A 19,406-nucleotide genomic window follows, 5' to 3' on the forward strand; every position below is an offset into this window, starting at 1 on the left:
ATAAAGTGCCTGAAATAGGTGATAAGATGCACACTATGGGGCAGACGAATAAATTAGGACATCAGGACACAAGTAAAAGTAGTTCCAATTGCAGAGAAAGTCAAAGAGAACAGATTACAGTGGTTCGGGCACATGTGCAGAAAGGCAGAAGGCAATCTGGTGAAGAAGATTTGGAACAGACAGGAAGTAGGCAAGAGGAAACGAGGGCAACCAGCAAAGAGATGGATGGATTGTGGCAGAGAAAACATGTAACAGTCAGGCATGATAGTGGAAGAAGGTAGCAGAGTTACACTGAATTGACAAAGATGGTGACAGCTGACATGACACTCCATCACCATGTTGAAAATGGGAAAAAGGAGGTTGATGATGATGATGATAAGTTTATGTATTATATTACTTTCTTACTGCATGTTATTTAACATCTGCAGAAAAGCACGCCTCCATATCCTATGTTCAAGTGCATTCCTTTTTATTCCTCTGTCTTTTTCTCTCTGTTGCCTTCCAACCATCAGCCCTCTATAACCTGACAAGACTATTTGTGCCTCATTTGGTGAGATCCAGTCTTAACAGACTGTCATCCAGTTAGCCATCTTCTTATATTTTGTCTTAACCCATTGCCCCATGAATGCATGGTGACCTCCGAGTCCCACACTACTGACCTAATGACTCTTGCATGAACTGAATTGTGGCTGCTGAGCTGATATTTTGCATTGCAAGCAGAACACATCTCAAAATCATTCTGCTGCATGGTACAATGCCTGCCTTAAATAGATGTCAGATATTCAGGTAATCAGGCTTTCTCCCCCCTCCCCACACGGTGAACAAGGCTTCTCCGATCACTCATTTCCACCCTGTCTAGGTAGCACCTGTAGTCATGAATGGCTAGTCTATCCTTAGCTGTTTGGCTTGAAGTCAGAATGTTATCCATCTGCAGCAATGAATCTGTGTTCTTGTGAATTCCTGATATTCGATAACATGTCTGACTAATAGACAACTGTGACTCCACAGCAGCATGAGAGAAGCTATTTTTTCCTGGTCACTGTGTAGTTTTCTGTTAGGTTATGAGGTCATCTTATCTTTTTGTGACTTTCTGCCTCAATCCATATTCTGCATACTACACCTTTTTCCACTTACTCTTCCCAAATGTTTGAAAGCAGATTATGGGTGTCTTTGGTTTCCTGAAGTCAGAAGGGCAGACTTTGCTTTGTGTTCTATCTTGTACTATTTATGGCTACTACGGTGCAAGGAGGTACACTCCACATTCCGCAGCACTCCTCACATGATATGCACTGTGGTCAAAACTTGGCTACTAAAACAGGGATATGAAGATTGTTTGTTGTAATTATTTCTTATTATTCATGATTTGTTTTGGTCTGTTTTGTAGTGATTGTTACTTTATTTATCCTACAATAAACATTGTGTAAACTCTTTTCTTTTGCTCTCATTGTTGGTCTCCTTTTTCTTTCTGACTTCTTGAACTTAATTATATCTATATTACTCTATCTAGATATTTATTTAGTTAGTTATTTTGTTTATTACCTGAACTAGCCCACAGGATAGAATGTTTATAGAGAAAATGTTACCGAAGACTTAAGCTTACTTCACATTCTTTTTTGCCAGTATTTTCTACTGATCTCATGGCAGAAGATGTTGCAATACATTGTTTTGGGTGTAATGTGTGTGAATTTTGATGCCTGAAAGCAACAACTTCTCATTTGTATTCATGCAGTGGCAAATTTAGTCTGAAAGTATCAATGTAATTTGGGCATTGTCAAAAGATTAATGATGACAGGACCTAGTAGCTCAGTCAGGGTTTGAGAGTGGTTATCTTACCATTCAAATCCAGTGGTCTAAGAAAGACGATGTGAAGATGAACTTGTCCTTTTCCCTCTTTTTGCAGATGATTGACTTAGGGCTAGTACTACACCAAGGGGCCTACTTTCGAGATCTCTGGAACATCCTTGATTTTATTGTGGTTAGTGGTGCTTTGGTGGCATTCGCCTTCACGTAAGTTCTTTGATAATTCCTATTTACAGAAATGTCTTGGTTGCAAACTTCTTTGTTGATCATGATTTCTACTGTGCTGTAATTTCCCTGTTTTGATTTGCTTCATTGCTTGGAGAAAGTTTTGCACTGAAGTATTGTTGTAAATATTGTTAAGATTCATAACTATTTTTCTTTCCATTGATAATATACAGTGACCAACTATATTTGAACAAACACACAAAAACACACACGCATGCGCAGTCTCCTTTACATACACATCCGCAGTCTCCTTTACATACACATGCACAGTCTCCCCTCCCAACACACACACACACACACAGTCCCACCTAATTTCACCGTATTTAAATTTTATAATTCATAAATTAGTTTTCTGTGTTTGTTTCCTTTTACAGTTAGAAGCCAAGAGATGCCATGATGCATACATGGAGTTCAGTTTTCAGCTCTGGTGCCAAATATGAAGCAAAATCCAATGCCTTCTTTAAATCTGCTTTCTGTAAAAAAAAAAAAAAAAAAGTAGGTGAAAGCAGCACCAGTTTCTGCATAAACTGTTCTACCCACCTCACTCCTATGGTACAGAGGGTTGAGGCCCGAGTATGACCCAAGTGGCCATTGTTTGATTAATGGCACTGGTACTGGAGGGAGTGTGGCAGGATAGGTGGGATTCAGCTACCATTTTCATCCCCTATGGTTTTGGCTCACTGCTTAGATGACACCTAGGAGGAGCACTGGGTGGGAGCTGAAGTCTGTAAAGCACATTTCACCTAAGCTTCAGAGTTTGGCATGAAGGTGGAGGCATGTGTACTGTGGTCAGCAGCAAGGAGCTGAAAGGGAGGAGAGGGCATTCCATCTGGTCCAGCATTCTGGCCCACTTCCTACCATCTATCTCTTACCTCTCTGTGGGACTAAAAGTGGGCTCATTAGGCCCTCTAGCCAGGGAATGAAGGGGCCATAGGTTTCTTAGTCCCAACTCAAAAAAATTATTTTCCTGGCTCTCATCTCTGAGAAAGGAATGAATAGGATGATTGGACAAAGGAAGTGGGATGGGGGTGGGGAGGCAATGGACAAGTGCCAGTGGATGTAACAAAAACAGATAAATAAATAACAGCAATAATTGTACCTATGATCTCTCTATTAATCTTCTCAATGTTAGAGGCAGTTGTTACAACAGACATACTTGTTTTAATTTGTCCAAATCTTTTGGGTTTTTAATACCATGACAGGAATGGACCTCATTCCTAAGTCAAAGTATGATTAAAGTTCATGAAATTAGTATTGTTTCAATCTTCAGTGACACCCAGAAGTGCCCTTTGCAGCACCTGCAATGTGCCCAGTAATGACTCCTGCTGCATTTCGTACAGGGTTACACATATCGGTAACATATCTAAATGCAACTGCAGATTCTTTTTTATAAGACCCCTTGCTCCTACTACTATTGGAACTGTCTAGGTATCTTTCTTCCACATCGCTCTTGTTTCTGCCTGTATATCCTGATATTTTATGACTTTGTGCCTCTCTGTACGCAAGACACTGTAGTCACTGGGTGTAGCAATTTCAATAATCAATGCTACTTTCGTCTTCTTTTCATGGACCACTATATCTGGTTTTCTTGCATCTATCTTTTGAACTGTTGGTAATGGGTGATCCCATATGATGTAGACTTCATCATTTTCTATGATGCTTTGTGACTAATGTTTCCAATATTTTTCAGCTACTTCAGTATTATAATGTTTGTACAATCCTAGTGCAACAGTCTTGCCACATTATTATGCCTTTCAGTATAGAGTCCTTCTGCCATTAGTATGTCACAACCAGCAACAAGGTGTGCAACTGTTTCCAATTCTGTTTTACAAAACCTACATTTGTCTGTTTTTCCCACATGTTCAATGGACTTTGTAAACCAAAGTGTACTTAGTCCACTATCTTTGGCTTCCAATATTAACCTTTCATATTTTGGTTTGAATTTACCTCTACTTAACCATTTCTGCATTAGATCCTGATCTACATGAGGTTGTTCCAGGAGTTTACTAACTTGCAACTATGTTTTTGCATTTTCCACATGTCTTGCCTTCTAATCTGATCTTTCACCTTATATTCTTTGTTTTTTAGCACATTCAGTTGCTGTATGACTTTTATCTACTTCTGGTTCGATTTCCATTCTTGCTTGATGCCAATATGCTTCTGCTAGACTAAGAAGGGAAGTCATCTTAGATTTATTCTCTATGTTTCAAAACTTTCACTTCATGTTTGAGTCTTGTGAGGTCAGGATATGTATGCAGTCCCACGATTGCAGATCTATACATGTAATCAGTTTCAAGGAGGCTCATACCTCCTTTGGAATGGGGAATATATAATCTTGGTATACACTGATTTTCATAAATCATTTGATGAGCATGAAGCATCCTACTTGTTTTCCTTTCTAATCTATCCAACACCTTTTGGGGCCAGTCAGTCACTCCAAAACTGTAAGTTAGGACAGGAAGAGCAAATTGGTTTATAGCTTGAACTTTGTTCTTAGATGTCAGTGCTGTTTTCAGGATTCATTTAATCTTCTAAACATTCCTTACTGAGTTTTATTTGCATTTGTTCATGTTTTATTGTTGATCCTTCATCAATTCCCAAATATTTATACACTTCCCCTTGCTCAAGTTATTTTATATCACATTCTTGTTCCAAACTGATGTTTTCTTGGTGCTACAGCTTTCCTGCTTTAAAAGGTTGCTTTTGCACATTTGTCAAGACCATAGGGTATTCGTATATCATCTGAAAAAGTTTTGACAACTTGCTTGTGCTTTCAGTTCCTCATCTGGTGAGCTATGTAGTTTTAAATCATCGACAAAGAGAAGATGAGAATCTTTACAATTTGTTGCTTTCTGGGAGCCAAATTATAGCCATGACCTAATCTATAAAGCAGACAGCTTAATGGGTTAAGGGTAAGGCAAAAGAGCAGTGGTGACAGAGAGTCACCCTGGAATATCCTCCTTTAAATTTTTATCCCTGGAATAATAATTTGTCCCTTATCCTGGCTTAACTGCAAAGTGGTTTCCCACTGTTTCATGGTCACTGTGATGTAGTTTATCAGTGTTGGGTGTATCTTACACATTTTTAAGCACTTTCTTATCCATGAATGTAGGATACTGTCAGATGCTTTTTTGCAGTCTGTCCATGCCATACTTAGATCCTTCCCGTCTACAGTTTCTCCACTATGACTTTATCTAACAATAGATGATCCTCTGTTCCATATGACTTTTTTATTACCCTTTTATTCTGTTGCCATAATTGAGTTTTCTTCTAAATGACTATAACTCTTTTGGCATCAGTTCCCGTGTATAGTTTATACCTCGTCGGAAGGCAAGTTATTGGTCTATAATTTTTAGGGTAGCTTGCAAGTTCACTCTTAAGTTGGAGCATTGTTTGTCCTGTTGTTAGCCAGGCTGGTGTTTGTTTGGGGTGCATATATAAATAGTTCTTACTCATGGCTAAATCTTTGTGTAAAGATGTTAATGCTTTTAGCCAGAAGTTAGGTGCTGCATCTGGACCTTGGGTTTTCCATTCGGAGGCTTTTCCTAACTTTGTTTCAATGTCTCTGGTTGTTACTTCATCCCATTCCATATCCTGTACATTTGAACTTCTTATTCTTTCTTTTACTTCTTCTATCCATATAGCATCTTTGTTGTATTCCACAGGATCTTCATAAATACTTCTCCAAAATGTATCTTGTGATGCCCCACCACTGGACCAGTAATCAAAGAGCCTCAATCCCCACCACTGGCAGCAGTGGGGGATGTACATTGGAATGATAAGTACACACACAGTATTTCCAGATGCAACTTTCTGCATCAAGTGCAGTTTCCCTTAGGAGCACACAGAGAGTACAGTCAGTCCGGGGGTGGTTTCTCCCTCTTTCCTCAGATCTCCAATAAGACTCCCGACTGACACAGCTATACAACTGACATCTCAGCTGAGTGGCCAAGCCAAACCCCCCATCACCCTCTCTTTCCAAACAGTGCTTCGTGTCCCTGCCCAAGTAGCTGACACACCTACTCTTTGAGGTTTGTTTTACAGAGACACACACACACACACACACACACACACACACACACACACACACACACACACACCTGGGAAAGGCTGGCACAGGTTTACTAGCTATGTCCCCATTTTCCCAGACTATAAGGTAGTTATCACTGCTACCAGCCATCTCCTTATCAGCTACTTTAAGGCCCTTAACAAAGGGTGTCCAATCTTATTCTGTAATGTTACCATTAATACAAATGGTAGTTTGACCAAGAGCAATGTTATTAGGAGTGGCCGACAGTGTCACCAAATAAATATGTAAGTACTGTCAAAATATAAATATCGCTACATAAATCAGCCACAGTGAAAGGTTTAAATATATTTAATAATAAATAATAAAAGAACAAGAAAATATTCAGTATATATTAACAGTGACATCAGAGTTCAAAACCACAGGAAATATTTAAAACAACATTGCAGAATAGTCTCAAATAAATAAAGAAGAACATCTAAACGATGGTTCACTATATTCCTGACTGAATCTAAGAGAATTATTATACCCTAGTTAACTTACTTAAGTGCATGGTAGATGTGGTGAATGGATCTTCCTTAGTTGTTGTCAGATCCAAGGCTTAATGCAGAATGCTGTGCCTCTGTAAGAGATTTCTGAAATTAATATCTCAAATATTACTGCTGGGATAGCTTGCAGAATGACCTAATTTCTTGTCATCTGACTCTATCCCAATGCACCTGTCACCCCTGGGCTTCCGGATATTGGCAAAGGCTCTTGCCACCCCCATAGTACCTTTTTTAGGCAAGGCTCAAATGATAAACCTACCGCCCTAGAAAACAAAAATGGAGAAAAACTAAGGGTAATACTGCTCAATGCCAGAAGTCTAAACCTCAAGATGCATGCCCTCGAAGCCCTCCTCAGTATGGAGAACATTGATGTCTGTGCTGTGACTGAAACCTGGTTCAAGGCTCCTGAGAGCACCCCAGCACTATCAGGTTATACCTCATATCATGCGTTCCGGCCCCAAAATCTGGACCGAACCACAAAAGGAGGGGGAGTATCCATATTCATAAAGGATACCCACACCTCCAGGTTAGTGGCAACGCACGAAGCATCGGAGACCATCCAGGTGCAATTAACCATAGGTAAAACTGCCCTACAGTTTGTAACATGCTACAGACCACCTTCTCAAACTCAGGAAACCCACACAGCCTTCCTGAAGACACTGGAGAGTATGAATGTCTCTCCAAACACCATCATATTGGGTGACTTCAACTACCCAAACATAGACTGGGAACATTACTCAAGCCCCAACACCCTAGCCCAAAGGTTCCTTGAGTTCATAAACTCAAATGCTATGGAACAACTAGTCACCATTCCCACAAGAGGAGAAAATATACTAGACCTGATCATCACAAACATGGGGACAAAATGCTCCACACCGGAAGTATATCCCTCATTGGTGAGATCAGACCATAAATTAATCTCACTGGAGATCCACATCCCGCCCCACCCCCAGCAAAAGACCACAGTGAAGAACTTTTCAAAAGCAAACTTCACACTTCTTAAGACTGGAGTGGTATCCTTCAAGGCCCCAGAGCCAGTGGAAACCACAACCCACGCTGCTGAAACCCTTACAAATGCCTTCTACGAGCACCTCCAGGAATGTATGGATCAAGCAATCCCTAATAAAATCAAGACCCTTTCCACCAAAGGCAGGCGCCCGGTCTGGTGGACTCCAGCCATAAACAAACTCTACAACAAGAGGAGAAAGCTACTACATGACAGAGCAAAATCCCTAAAAGGGAAGGCATCTCTGATCAATACTAGCAAAAACTACGATCACTCATAAAATCATCCAAGGCCAACTTTGAGAGAAAAATCGCTAATGACACAAAAGACAATCATAAAGCCTTCTTTAGCTATGTTAGAAACCTGGGTGGAAACTCCCAGATATGCTCAGAATTAGTCCAAAATGATAAAAAAAATCACTGAACCCACTGACATTGCCAACATACTGGCAGACAGGTTCAGTGCAAATTTCTCCCCTCCCTCCCCCCCAAAAGGAGAAATATCTATCCCACCAGAGTCTAGCCTCCCAAACATCTCAGATGCCCAGGTGAGAGCTGCTCTCTCTAAAGCAAAAAACACAGCATCAATGGGACCGGACGGTGTCCCTGGCTGTGTGCTACACAAACTCAATGAGGAACTAAACCCACACATAAGGCTGCTGTTTAATCTTAGCCTTACTACAGGATACATACCCAAAGAATGGCGACGGCAACTGTGGTCCCACTCCACAAAGGCGGTGCTTCTACGGACCCTGAAATTACCGCCCCATAAGCTTGACGAGCCTTGTCTGCAAAGCTATGGAGAGGATCATAATGGAACTCATAAATAAAGACATTGGGGACCTACAGACACTGGATCCTACCCAATTTGGCTTTGTCAAGGGCAGATCCTGCCTCTTGAACTTGGTCGACTTTTTCAAACAGTCACTAAGGCCATTGATGAGGGTAAGGCAGTTCACACAGCCTACCTTGACCTAGCAAAGCGTTGACACAATACCCCACTCGGGCATCATAGAAAAGCTCACCAGCTTAGATGTAAACCCATATGTCACAAGATGGGTTGCAAACTGGCTCAAGGACAGAACACACAGGGTTAGAGTTGCTGGTGCCATGTCAGACTCTAAGCCGGTCATGAGCGGTGTCCCACAGGGCTCAGTCCTGGGCCCCCTCTTGTTCGGCATTTATTTTTCTGAAGTGCAGGCAAACATAGGGGGATTGTGGCTGACAAAATTTGCAGATGTCTGCAAACTGGGCACCATAATTGACACTCCATCAGACACAGACATCCTCCAGAAAGGTCTCATAGAAATGGATAACTGGTGCCAGAGCCATGGCCTTAAGCTAAATGCCAAAAAATGTATAGTCATACCCTTTGGGAAAAACAAGGTAACCCCTAATTACCACATAGGTGGTAATCCATTAAACACGGAAGAAGTTATCAGGGACCTGGGGACCCAAGTTGACAGTAACCTCTCTTTTGACACTCATATTGCCAAAGTGGTTAGGAAGACCTTCTACATTGCCCACCTGATCATGAAGGGATTCACATCCAGATCAGGAGAGGTCATTGTACCCCTGTACTCTTCACTTATCAGACCAATGATTGAGTACAACGCCCCATTCGGAATGTACCTTACCCGACACCTGCAGCAGTTGGAAAGACCCCAAAAGTTCCTCACCAAAAGGATAAAGGGGCTCAAACATATGTCATATGATGCCTGACTGAAGAAACTCCAGCTCTATTCAGTCGCATACCGTCTGCTCAGAGGTGATCTGTGCCTGACATACAAGGCCATGTCCAACCCAGAATTAATGGACATGCTCCACCTCAAAAAATCCAAATCCACCAGAGCCACGAGAGCAAGAGACTTAAACCTCAACACGGATATAAATAGGACGTGCTGGAGGGACAGATTCATCACCCAGAGACTCCCTACACTATGGAACAGAATCCCAGTCCATGTGAGGCAGAGCCCCTCACTGACTCTGTTCAAGAGAAATCTTGACGAGTGGATGGGAGATCGTAGGTTTACCTCGGGAACCATCTCTGTATCACTGCTGGACAGAGGCACAGCAAACTAATGGGTATAGTATTCTCATCCTAAGGGGTGGTGAAAGCCACACACACTCTGGCTAGGCTTATAAATGCCCTAGGGCAGATAGCCTAGTATGAACCTATGAACCTATGAACCTATGAAACCCCCACTACTGGAAACTAGCTGTATTTAGCATCTACCTGTGAAAATACGTTGAACTGAGATCTTTGGCAGATGCTGGAAGTCATAAAACTATTACATCACTCCACATCTCAAGCCTAGTAATTATTTCTCCTTAAAGACAACACAGGGTTCCCTTCTATAGACATCCTGTCTCTTGCTGTTATAAAGTAATTTAATTTCAGCTATTTTTCTGAAGTTTTGCTGGACTGAAGTTAACCTCCTGTGTTCCAGTTTCCACTGTTAAAATGTATACATTTAAACAGCTACAATAGTTCATGTAGATTTCTGTTCTGTTCCAGAAGGGCACATTGTAGATAGGTTCATAGGTTCATAGGTTCATACTAGGCTATCTGCCCTAGGGCATTTATAAGCCTAGCCAGAGTGTGTTTGGCTTTCGCCACCCATTTTAAATTAATTTTGCTATGCCCTTTTTTGAGGTTAGTATAGGTTCATAGGTTCATACTAGGCTATCTGCCCTAGGGCATTTATAAGCCTAGCCAGAGTATTTCAAGCACTTTGCAAAATCTTTTTCCAAAAACATGTCTGTACAAACAAGTTTGGTATGCATGCACATAACATAAAGGTCTAATGCAGTTGTAGCACAAGCATCTTACATAAATCAGATTGATATTTACAAATGACATATAATTATCTACAAAATTCCAGATAGCTATGCAGGCACTATCTCCCTTTGTCACATATCTATTTCTTCTTTTTTGGTGATCTTTCAATTTCTTTTACCTCTTTTCCCAATTCTTTTTTTGGGTCATGAATAAATTACTTATTTTGTACTTTTCCTTCATATTTGTCTGTGTATCTTCTAAGTTTTTCTGCCCGTGCTGATATATTTAGTTTATTATTTGTGATATTGCATGACAAATCGTGATCTGTTATAATATTTTGCATTGCTTTTATCACGTCTATCTTTCTGAATATATTTGTTGATCTGTTCCCGCTTCTATACTCTAGTAACCGTGACACTTCTTGTCTTAATTGCTTTATAGAGTTTTCTCTTCTTGATACTTCCATAATGGCATTCAATTTCTCCCCGTCCTTTCCCATACTACTCTGTGTTCTTGTGGTAGGACTTTATCTGTTATTTGACTACACAGTAATGTATCCTATTTACTTCTGTTATATCGCATGATTCTCTAGGGACAGTCCTAATTACTGTGTTCATTTGTTTTATCAAACTTCTAACCTTTTGGGTTTCATTGACCTTCTGCAGTCCATTTTTAATATGTTTGTCCATCTCTAGTAAATCAAGTAACTCTTCTCTTAGATCATTTTCTTTTAAACTGAGGGCACAGTCTTTGTACACCATTTCCTGTTCCATGTACCATAGAGGTCCTTGTTGTTTCTTTTGAAATTATTAATAGGACTATATATACAGGGATGCTGTAGGAAGTTTGCTGTACTCATGTTTTCAACATTTATTTGTTTCATTTGAGGTAGGTAGACTGAATCCAGAAGCCCTTTTTCAGCTATGACATTGACCTTGTTACATAAAATATCAAGACACCAGTATTTTCAAGTAAGTATGTTGCATTAATATGCATTTAAAAAGATACTGCATAGTTCAGCAGCACTAGCTTGTGTTGTTACTTTTTTGAAATGATATATAAAGATCCGCAAAGGTAGTTAAATTGACTTTGGAAGAATGCATAGTCATAAAAATCCCCCTAAAGAAAAAAAAAGCTGAAATTTAGAAATGGTTTAGTTCTCCAGGCATTTCTTACACACAGCATTTATGAAGTGGTCACTGGTAACCTTATACATAAAAAGGTGAGATTGTAGGGGCCTGATAATTAATTGGGGTCAGCTGTATACGTAAAAAAACACCTTACTTGAATTATCACTTATGACATAGGCAAACTTATATTTATATAAAAGTGATCAAACTATATTAACACTTTCACATACATAAGCAAAGCAGCATTGCATACATTGTTCAGTTCTTGCCTTCTCTTAAATCTTATTCTTTCTCCAACACATTTTTCCTCATATATTGCTCCCAGAATTTCCATTTTTTTCTGTGTAATTTACTCCTAACCTTTTCTAATGATTTCACCTCCTGTTCTTTTTTCTCAGTTACAATATTCACTACTTCAAGTATGGCTTCTTTAGACTTTGATTTCCATTTTTTAGTAATTGCTTTTTTGACAGCCACCAGAATTATACTTAATAAGGCCTTACTATGTCCAGGCAATTCAAATTCAGTATCCCAGCTCAAAAAACTCATTTCCTTGGTTACACTCATTTGTTCACCCAGTATTCTTGACAGTGTACTCTGTAGGAACATTTTAAAGTCTGCCAATTCAATACTAAATCTCCTAGATTTTATTGTACATTTAGGAGCCATGCATATGTCTTCACATTGTTTCTTTATGAATTCCTTATCTAATTTCTTTTCCCAATCTTTATGAGCCTCCTGTGATTGATTGCTATAATTATCATACAGTATTTTATATGCCTACTAATTATCCCTGTTTTAACATTGACTTCTGTTCTAGATTCATCTAAAAACTTAACCAGTGCAGGCCTTTCATTTAGGATCCCTCTATGCCTTTCTCTTTGTCCATACTCTCATATCGATCCCTGATAGTGAAGGCAATCTCTAGCCTGAAGTCCAAATGTCTTCTTTGCCTCTTCCCATTCTATTACCTTTCCCTTTCTAATTATTTGGTTCTTTTGCCAGCTTCATCCAGTAAATTCCAGTCCCCTCTTGTCATCCCTGTCATCAGAATGTTCTTTCTCCATTCCCATGTTGGCTTAGTTCTTAGTGTATGCTCTGCTACTTTATGAACATAATATTATTATAATATTCTTTATGACTGTTGTTATTCTCCTTAAGGATTTGTGTCCAAAATCTCACTCTTGCCTTATTTCTTGAATTACCCACTGCTTCATCATCATCCTTTCCCCTTTAAATTGTAGCTTTCTGTGTGTGCTATGTAGAGAGCCTTAAATGTGTAGCTCTAAAATATACTTTCAAATCAGGTAATCCTAAACTTCACAACAGTGTAAGAAACTTCTCTGAGTGGAAGATTTTCAGTCCATATATCTCTAGTTAATCACTGTATATTAATCAGATCAGACAATAGTAGTAGAAGTAGTGAACTTAAACTCATCTTAAGTCAAAAAAATAAATAAATAATGTATAATTTGAAATATTGTACAGAATTACTAAGTATTCAAAAGTAATCCAAGCAAGGCAGGCAGTCCGTTTCCAGTCGAAAATCCTTTATTAAGTACACAGACAAGCAATCCAAGTAAAATAAAATAGAGTAATAGTTTCCTCACAAGCTTTCTAAATATATATATATATATATATATATATATATATATATATATATATATATATATATATATATATATATATATATATATATATACAGTTTATCAGGCAAGGGAGTGGTTTATTGTGCTGTAACACATGTTAAATTCATATCCCTTCCCCCATCAGTGTGACATTCGAGCTAGTCCTGCCCTACTTAGTTGCTGTCATAATAAGATAACCCTTGTGTACTTTAAATAAAATTAATAATGATGTGGTACATCTTATTTAACCAGATTATTAAGTAGATTATTAAGTCTGTGATTTTATCCAAGACAATATACTACATGGCTGGAAATAATCAACCTTAGTCCATTTGGCAATCAAAATAATATATATATATATAAATATATACATATAGACTTTGCTTGTAAAAAATCAATTGTAAAAATCATATTCTATTTTCATAACCTATTGTTAACAAAGATCCCTTTTGTCGTTCTAGACTTCTTCATGTCTGTGTACAAGAACCTTAAAAACTATCTATAAAAAAATATTGTATAATTAGTATTGTTATTACACATTATTTTGAATAAAGTGGAAAAAAGAGAACAAGAAAAAGAAAAAAATAATAAGAAAAAAAAATGTATGATAATGGAAACAAAATGTTTGTCTTTTTGGCTTTTCCCGGTTAGGGGGTCGCCACAGTGGAACTCCGGTCTGCTAATGATTGGCAGTAGATTTTTTTTTATGGTGCTGAGTTGCCAGCCTGATGCCCAACCTTCAGCTAAGGCACGCCCATTCACGCATGTCTTTCGGAGGCCACTCGACCACGGGGAGGGCATGCAGACACCACACAGAAGGCACTCCAGCCGAAAATTGAACAGGAGAACCTCTTGCTGTAAGGCAACAACGTGACCGCTGTACCACCATGGCATAGGATGATAATGGAAACAAAATATACACTTAAATTAAAACTGATTTAAAATGGTATTTAAAACCAACTAGCACAATAAAATAAAATAAAATTAGTCATGTAAACAATGTGGCAGTTTTCTAAGTTCCATTACACTTTTAATTGAACAGTAGTAGCTTAGTCCAGGCTTCCTAAAAGAGTTCAGCTTTGATTGCCACATGAGTTCATGTTTCTCCAGAATATTTGGGATATCTCCTTCAAGATCACCCATGTCTGTGCGATCCAGGATCTGGAACTTAAAACCTGTGTGTCTTTTATGAAGAGAAAGGTGTTTGGCTAGTGCATTATTTTTACAGCCAGACCAGATTTCTGAAAGATGACATGAAATCCTACTCTTAAGTTTATTTATAGTCTTGCCCACATAGAATGCATCACATTCATCGCACTGTGCCCTGTAAATTACTTTTGTGGTGTTACAGTCACCCCTTGCACTGGTTTTAATGATTTTCTTTAAATAAGGGCAATAAAACTATCACTGTGCTGTATAAATATACAGAATGTACAATTAGTTTCACATCTTGTAGTGTTTCTCTCATATGGTCTAGATTTAAATTCAACAAAACTTCTAATGTTCTTGGCCTTCCTATAAACAAAGGATGGGGCTTCACCTAAGATGTTAATCAGAAAAAGGTTTCCTGTGACAATGGCCCAGTTTTCTTCAATAATATTTTTGATACTTTGATAATCCAAAGTGTTTGCCAGGATGCAGCTATTTTTGCATTTGTTATTCTCTGTGGAATTTATTAACATTCTTCTACTGGGGAGGTTGAGTGAAGGTGCTTCAGTCCTTTTCAGGTTTATAATGGGTTCCAGGATGATTAGGGTGTAATCCTAAACCTTCTTGCTCTATTGGAAGGATCAGCTTATCCCACTTGACTCTTGCCCGTCTCCACATCCGGATGAAATCCTTAAACTCTTTAAGTACTATCCACAACTTCTTCTCTAGTTGATACAATTATGCCTGACCAGTGTATAAAATTAAAGGGACTAAAAACACTTTAAACTGCTTATGTCTTGCTATCCATATCCATAGGCAAGAGCTTCCAGTTTCTCAGTTTTTGTATTATCTTTTATTTAGTCTCTTCCCACATATCCGTAGCTGCCATAAAAGAATCTTTTTAACCCATACTCCTAAATACTTCATTTTATCATGTCCGCATAAATTTGAACCAATTTATGTGTGGGTATACAGTTTACAGCTGTAGCCTTTGAACTGATGGTGTCATTTTCATTCATTTCTCAACTGTTGAGGTTCAGACCCGATACTCAGATCCAACTTGGCCACTTCTTCCAGCTCATGGAACACTGAAACTCTCAAGCTCCTCTCCTTATCTATAATCCCTAGTCATCTAATGTATCTTAGATCTCATTTGCCACCTAAGTGTTCAGACTTGGTCCCTGTTTACTCTTGAGTGAGCATATTATTTTCAGTGAATGAAAGTTAATTTTTTTACTGTAATCTTTCATATTTTTTATTATATTTATATTTATCCCTATTTGTTGTGTAGAAAACTCCTATATACTCTTTTTTTTTGTTATCCTTTAAATACCATTGTTGCTATTTCTTTGATACTTAATAGTATTTCTGTTACCACTAGTGTTGGTATTTTCTTAGTCTCTTCACTTATTTAAAAAAAATCTTTTTTGTCTTAGTTTTTTCTATTACTTTGCCTTATAGTTATGTCAGAGAAACCTTCTGGTTTCAAAAAGTTCATGGTTTGCAGCCCTAAGATTCCTGTTCAGACACTCATTCAAAATACATCTACTGTTTAGGCCCAGCTCACCTTGATTTTAATTATTTTATTATTTAACATTTGTTTACCGGGAAAGTCCAACTTGGAATGGAGCCAATTTTCAGCAGAGGCCCAGAGAGAAACACTCCAGACACATATCTTTGTACCATGGGAGGAAACCAGAGCACTCAGAGGAAACCCACATGAATGCAGGGAGGACATGCAAACTGTGCACAGAAGGCATCCCAGCCGAGAATCAAACTGGAGAACCTCTTGCTGGACAACGCTACTGCTGCACCACTGCATTTGGATTATGACATTTGTAAGGCCTTCAATCTGAGATCTCCGAGCGACAAAAAGAAAGAATTAATTTTATGAGGCTTGCTGCTCTCTAAACCTGCTTCGACAACCTCTGGGACTGAGACTCCCAAAAGAATTGACAAGAAAGGAGATTTTCTTCATAGAGAATCAGGGAAATGATCCATGGATTTGACTACTTATGCTCAGGTATCTGAACCTCCCAGTAAAGGCTAAAGTATAGCATCTGACCTCTTCAGATCCAAAATCTCAATCAGAGAAATACCCTCGGATCCGATCACAACTATTACTGAATCGTGTCTCTTCTTGGCTCCCTTCCCATTTTTTGGAACAGTCACCAAGATGACTTTCTAGACCATCTTCTACAGCTTCATCTGTGTTCTTGATACAGATTCAAGTGGGAGTTCTTCTGGCTCAGACCCCATCTGGTCCAGAGACCCTTGTCAGTACTAATCCCCCTTTATTGGCTCCTTCTGTGATATGACCTTTGGTTTCAGAGACATCAGATCTGAAGATCCCAGAGTTGACCACCTTGGATCTTAAGATGCTGGTATCTTCAACTCCGGTGGCATCTCTGAGTGGTCTGGCACAGAGCACTTCAGAGCTGGATGACTCTTGGAGTCGTAGCATTGGTGCTAGATCTGGGATGTTGAAATCTCTGCCCCTCAAAGCTTTGGAGCTAGATAGCTTGGCTCCAACCCCCTCTTCAAGTAATCTGCCTTTGGGGCAGAGGGAGTCTATGGTCTGTAAGGCTGCCTTATTGGATCCATCAGTTTCCTTTTCTCCGAGGCATTCTGCACTCGAGGTAGTGGAGACCGCTTTCTCTGTTCCAAGAATTCAGACTTCTCTTCCCTCTTCAGCTCTGACTACCAGCTCCATTTGACTCTGCGTCTAGAGCCTCAGTCAGCTGTGCCACTGGGACAGCCAACCCAAATCAGTCTGCAGAACACCCAGCAGGGTATCCTAATCTCTTTTGACATTTCTCCTGAGTATCCCACTGAAGAAGTTCCCATGAAGAGAAAGTGTAAAAGGAGGCACTTGGACTCTCCATAAGAGTCTGTTATAGAAGATACCAACTTTGATTAGGAGGAAGGGTCTTCTAGATCACCACCTGATGATGTCTTCCTGGGGCTTTTGGAGCTGGCCCCTCCACCTCCTTGGTGACTCCACCTGTTGTTGATCTTACTGATTTGGTCTCTTGAAGGGTGTGGAAGGAACCTGATACCACTGAGCATATCCTTGAGAGACCAGATAGGATCCTGGCTCCAATGAAGGACACAACATATTGGAGCAAGGCAGTACCAGCTGATGCCATGGTTGTAGTGGCAGTCATGAAGAAGGAACTAGCAGAACAAAGTTCTTCTGTGCACCCCCCTAACAGGGAGTCTAGGGTGCTGGACAGATTTGAGAAGCATGTCTATGCTTCAGCGACCTTTCCCCTTTGGTCGCTGTATTACTTGGCAGAAATTATGAGACTTTACAGGGATTTGATTAAAGAACTTGCCAAGTCCCTCACTGGGACCATATCCTCTAAGGCAGACACCAATATTGCAACATCGTTGGCTACCCTTAAGTCCGTTTCAAACTCATCCATGAGGCTTATCTCTCACACAGCTGAAGGTATCTCATGGGTGGCAGTTTCAGGCATTTCTATCAGAAGACATATCCAGGGATCCAGAGATTACTTCTTGGACAGGCCTTATCACTGCTTCTGAAAGGAGGCCCGGCTGTCCATCTCTGGAAGCAGTTGGGGGTCATGTATCCCTGCACCAGAGAGCCTGGCAAGAGATAAGGAAAGATTTATGGGTGTGGAGGATAAAATCCAGAGGTTATATAATACCCTTTTTGCATCCACCCTTGCTAGTAATAAACAAAATCCCTAATATTCCACCCAATCAGAAGAAACAGCAGCAATGGAAATAAACAAGCTGCTAGAAAAAAGAGCCATCCAAGAGATCCTCCCAGACCAGAAAGAGTCCAGAACCTATTCAAGATTCTTTTTAGTGCCAATGAAAACAGGGGACTGGAGATCAGTTTTGGATCTCAGCAATGTATCTCAATCAGTTCAGAACACAAAAGTTCTGGATGGTCATGGTTCAGTCCATTCTGCCTTTTCTACACGAGGATGATTGGATGTGCTCAGTAGATCTTCAGGATGCATACTATCACATAAAAATGAACAGGCAGTCCAAAAGATATCTATGCTTCTAGCTGGAAGCCAGTCATTACCAATTCAGAACTCTGCCCTTTGGTCTCACCACAGCCCTCAGGGTGATTCCCAAGTGTTAGCAGTAGTAGCAGCTCACTACAGACTGCAGGGATTCCGGGTGTTTCCATATTTGGATGACTGTTTCATAACCACTCCGACCAGGTGTCATCTGATTTAAGCTCGAGGCTACGTACTCTAGTTATGCTCTCAACTAGGGATTTCAATAAATCATAACAAATCTCATCTCGAACCAACACAGATATTGGAATTCATTGTTGCCTCACTCAGTACTGTCACTCAACCTGCTTCTCTCCCTCTGTTTAGAGTTCAGTCTATTCAGTTTCAGGTCAAAAAGATCATTCAAAGTTCTCTTTCAGCTCAACTGATCCTCCAAGCTTTGGCATCTGTGTCAGCGACAGTCATTCTGGTACCATTGGCAAGGTACCCTATGAGAATTCTTCAGTGGACATTCAACTCAATGATCCATTTCCCATCAACCCTTATCCAGTAATATCAAAATAATGCAAGTTTGCAAAAATGATATTCTGTGATAGATACACTCCAGTCAAGTACAAGAAGGTCATCCCTTTGTTTTGCCCAAGCCAAGGCCTTAATGACCACAGATGCCTCCCAGATTGGGTGGGGGGGCATTTCTTGGTAAAGACAGTCCAAGGCACATGGGTTCCCCAAAGAGGCCAACATGCATATCAGTGTCCTGGAAATGAGAGCTATCCTGCTAGTGTTGCAGGCCTCTCAAGACACTCTCCCAACCAGGGCTGTTGCAATTCAGACAGACAATATGTCAGTCATCCGGTACATCAACAAACAAGGAGGAACCAAATTTTATCCGGTTTGTTGAGAAGCTATGAGAGTATGGCAGTGGGCAATCTCATCCAATTGCTTTCTGATAATGCACATTCTGGGGAAATCCCATGTGATTGCAGACAAGTTAAGCTGGTCTATTCTAATGTCTCACAAGTGGTCCCTCAATATGAAGGTTGTGGAAAGGATTTTATATCAATAGGGGCAACCATGCTATGACCTCTATGCATCTCCCCTTAACAACAAG

At 39.8% G+C, this 19,406-nt stretch overlaps 1 protein-coding gene across 1 annotated transcript in view; it reads left to right on the forward strand.

Annotated features, from left to right (window-relative positions):
* The window catches only part of CACNA1A (calcium voltage-gated channel subunit alpha1 A), a 3,713,953-nt gene that overhangs the window by 2,064,289 nt on the left and 1,630,258 nt on the right, over nt 1–19,406 (forward strand). The window contains exon 21 of the mRNA XM_044082385.1: nt 1,901–2,007. Coding sequence (XP_043938320.1) covers nt 1,901–2,007 — 107 coding nt within the window. The remainder of the gene's footprint in view (nt 1–1,900; nt 2,008–19,406) is intronic.

Source organism: Protopterus annectens, chromosome 9.part0 (genome assembly GCF_019279795.1).
Source record: "Protopterus annectens isolate FY-2018-M chromosome 9.part0, PAN1.0, whole genome shotgun sequence".
Classification (NCBI taxonomy): Eukaryota; Metazoa; Chordata; order Ceratodontiformes; family Protopteridae; genus Protopterus; species Protopterus annectens.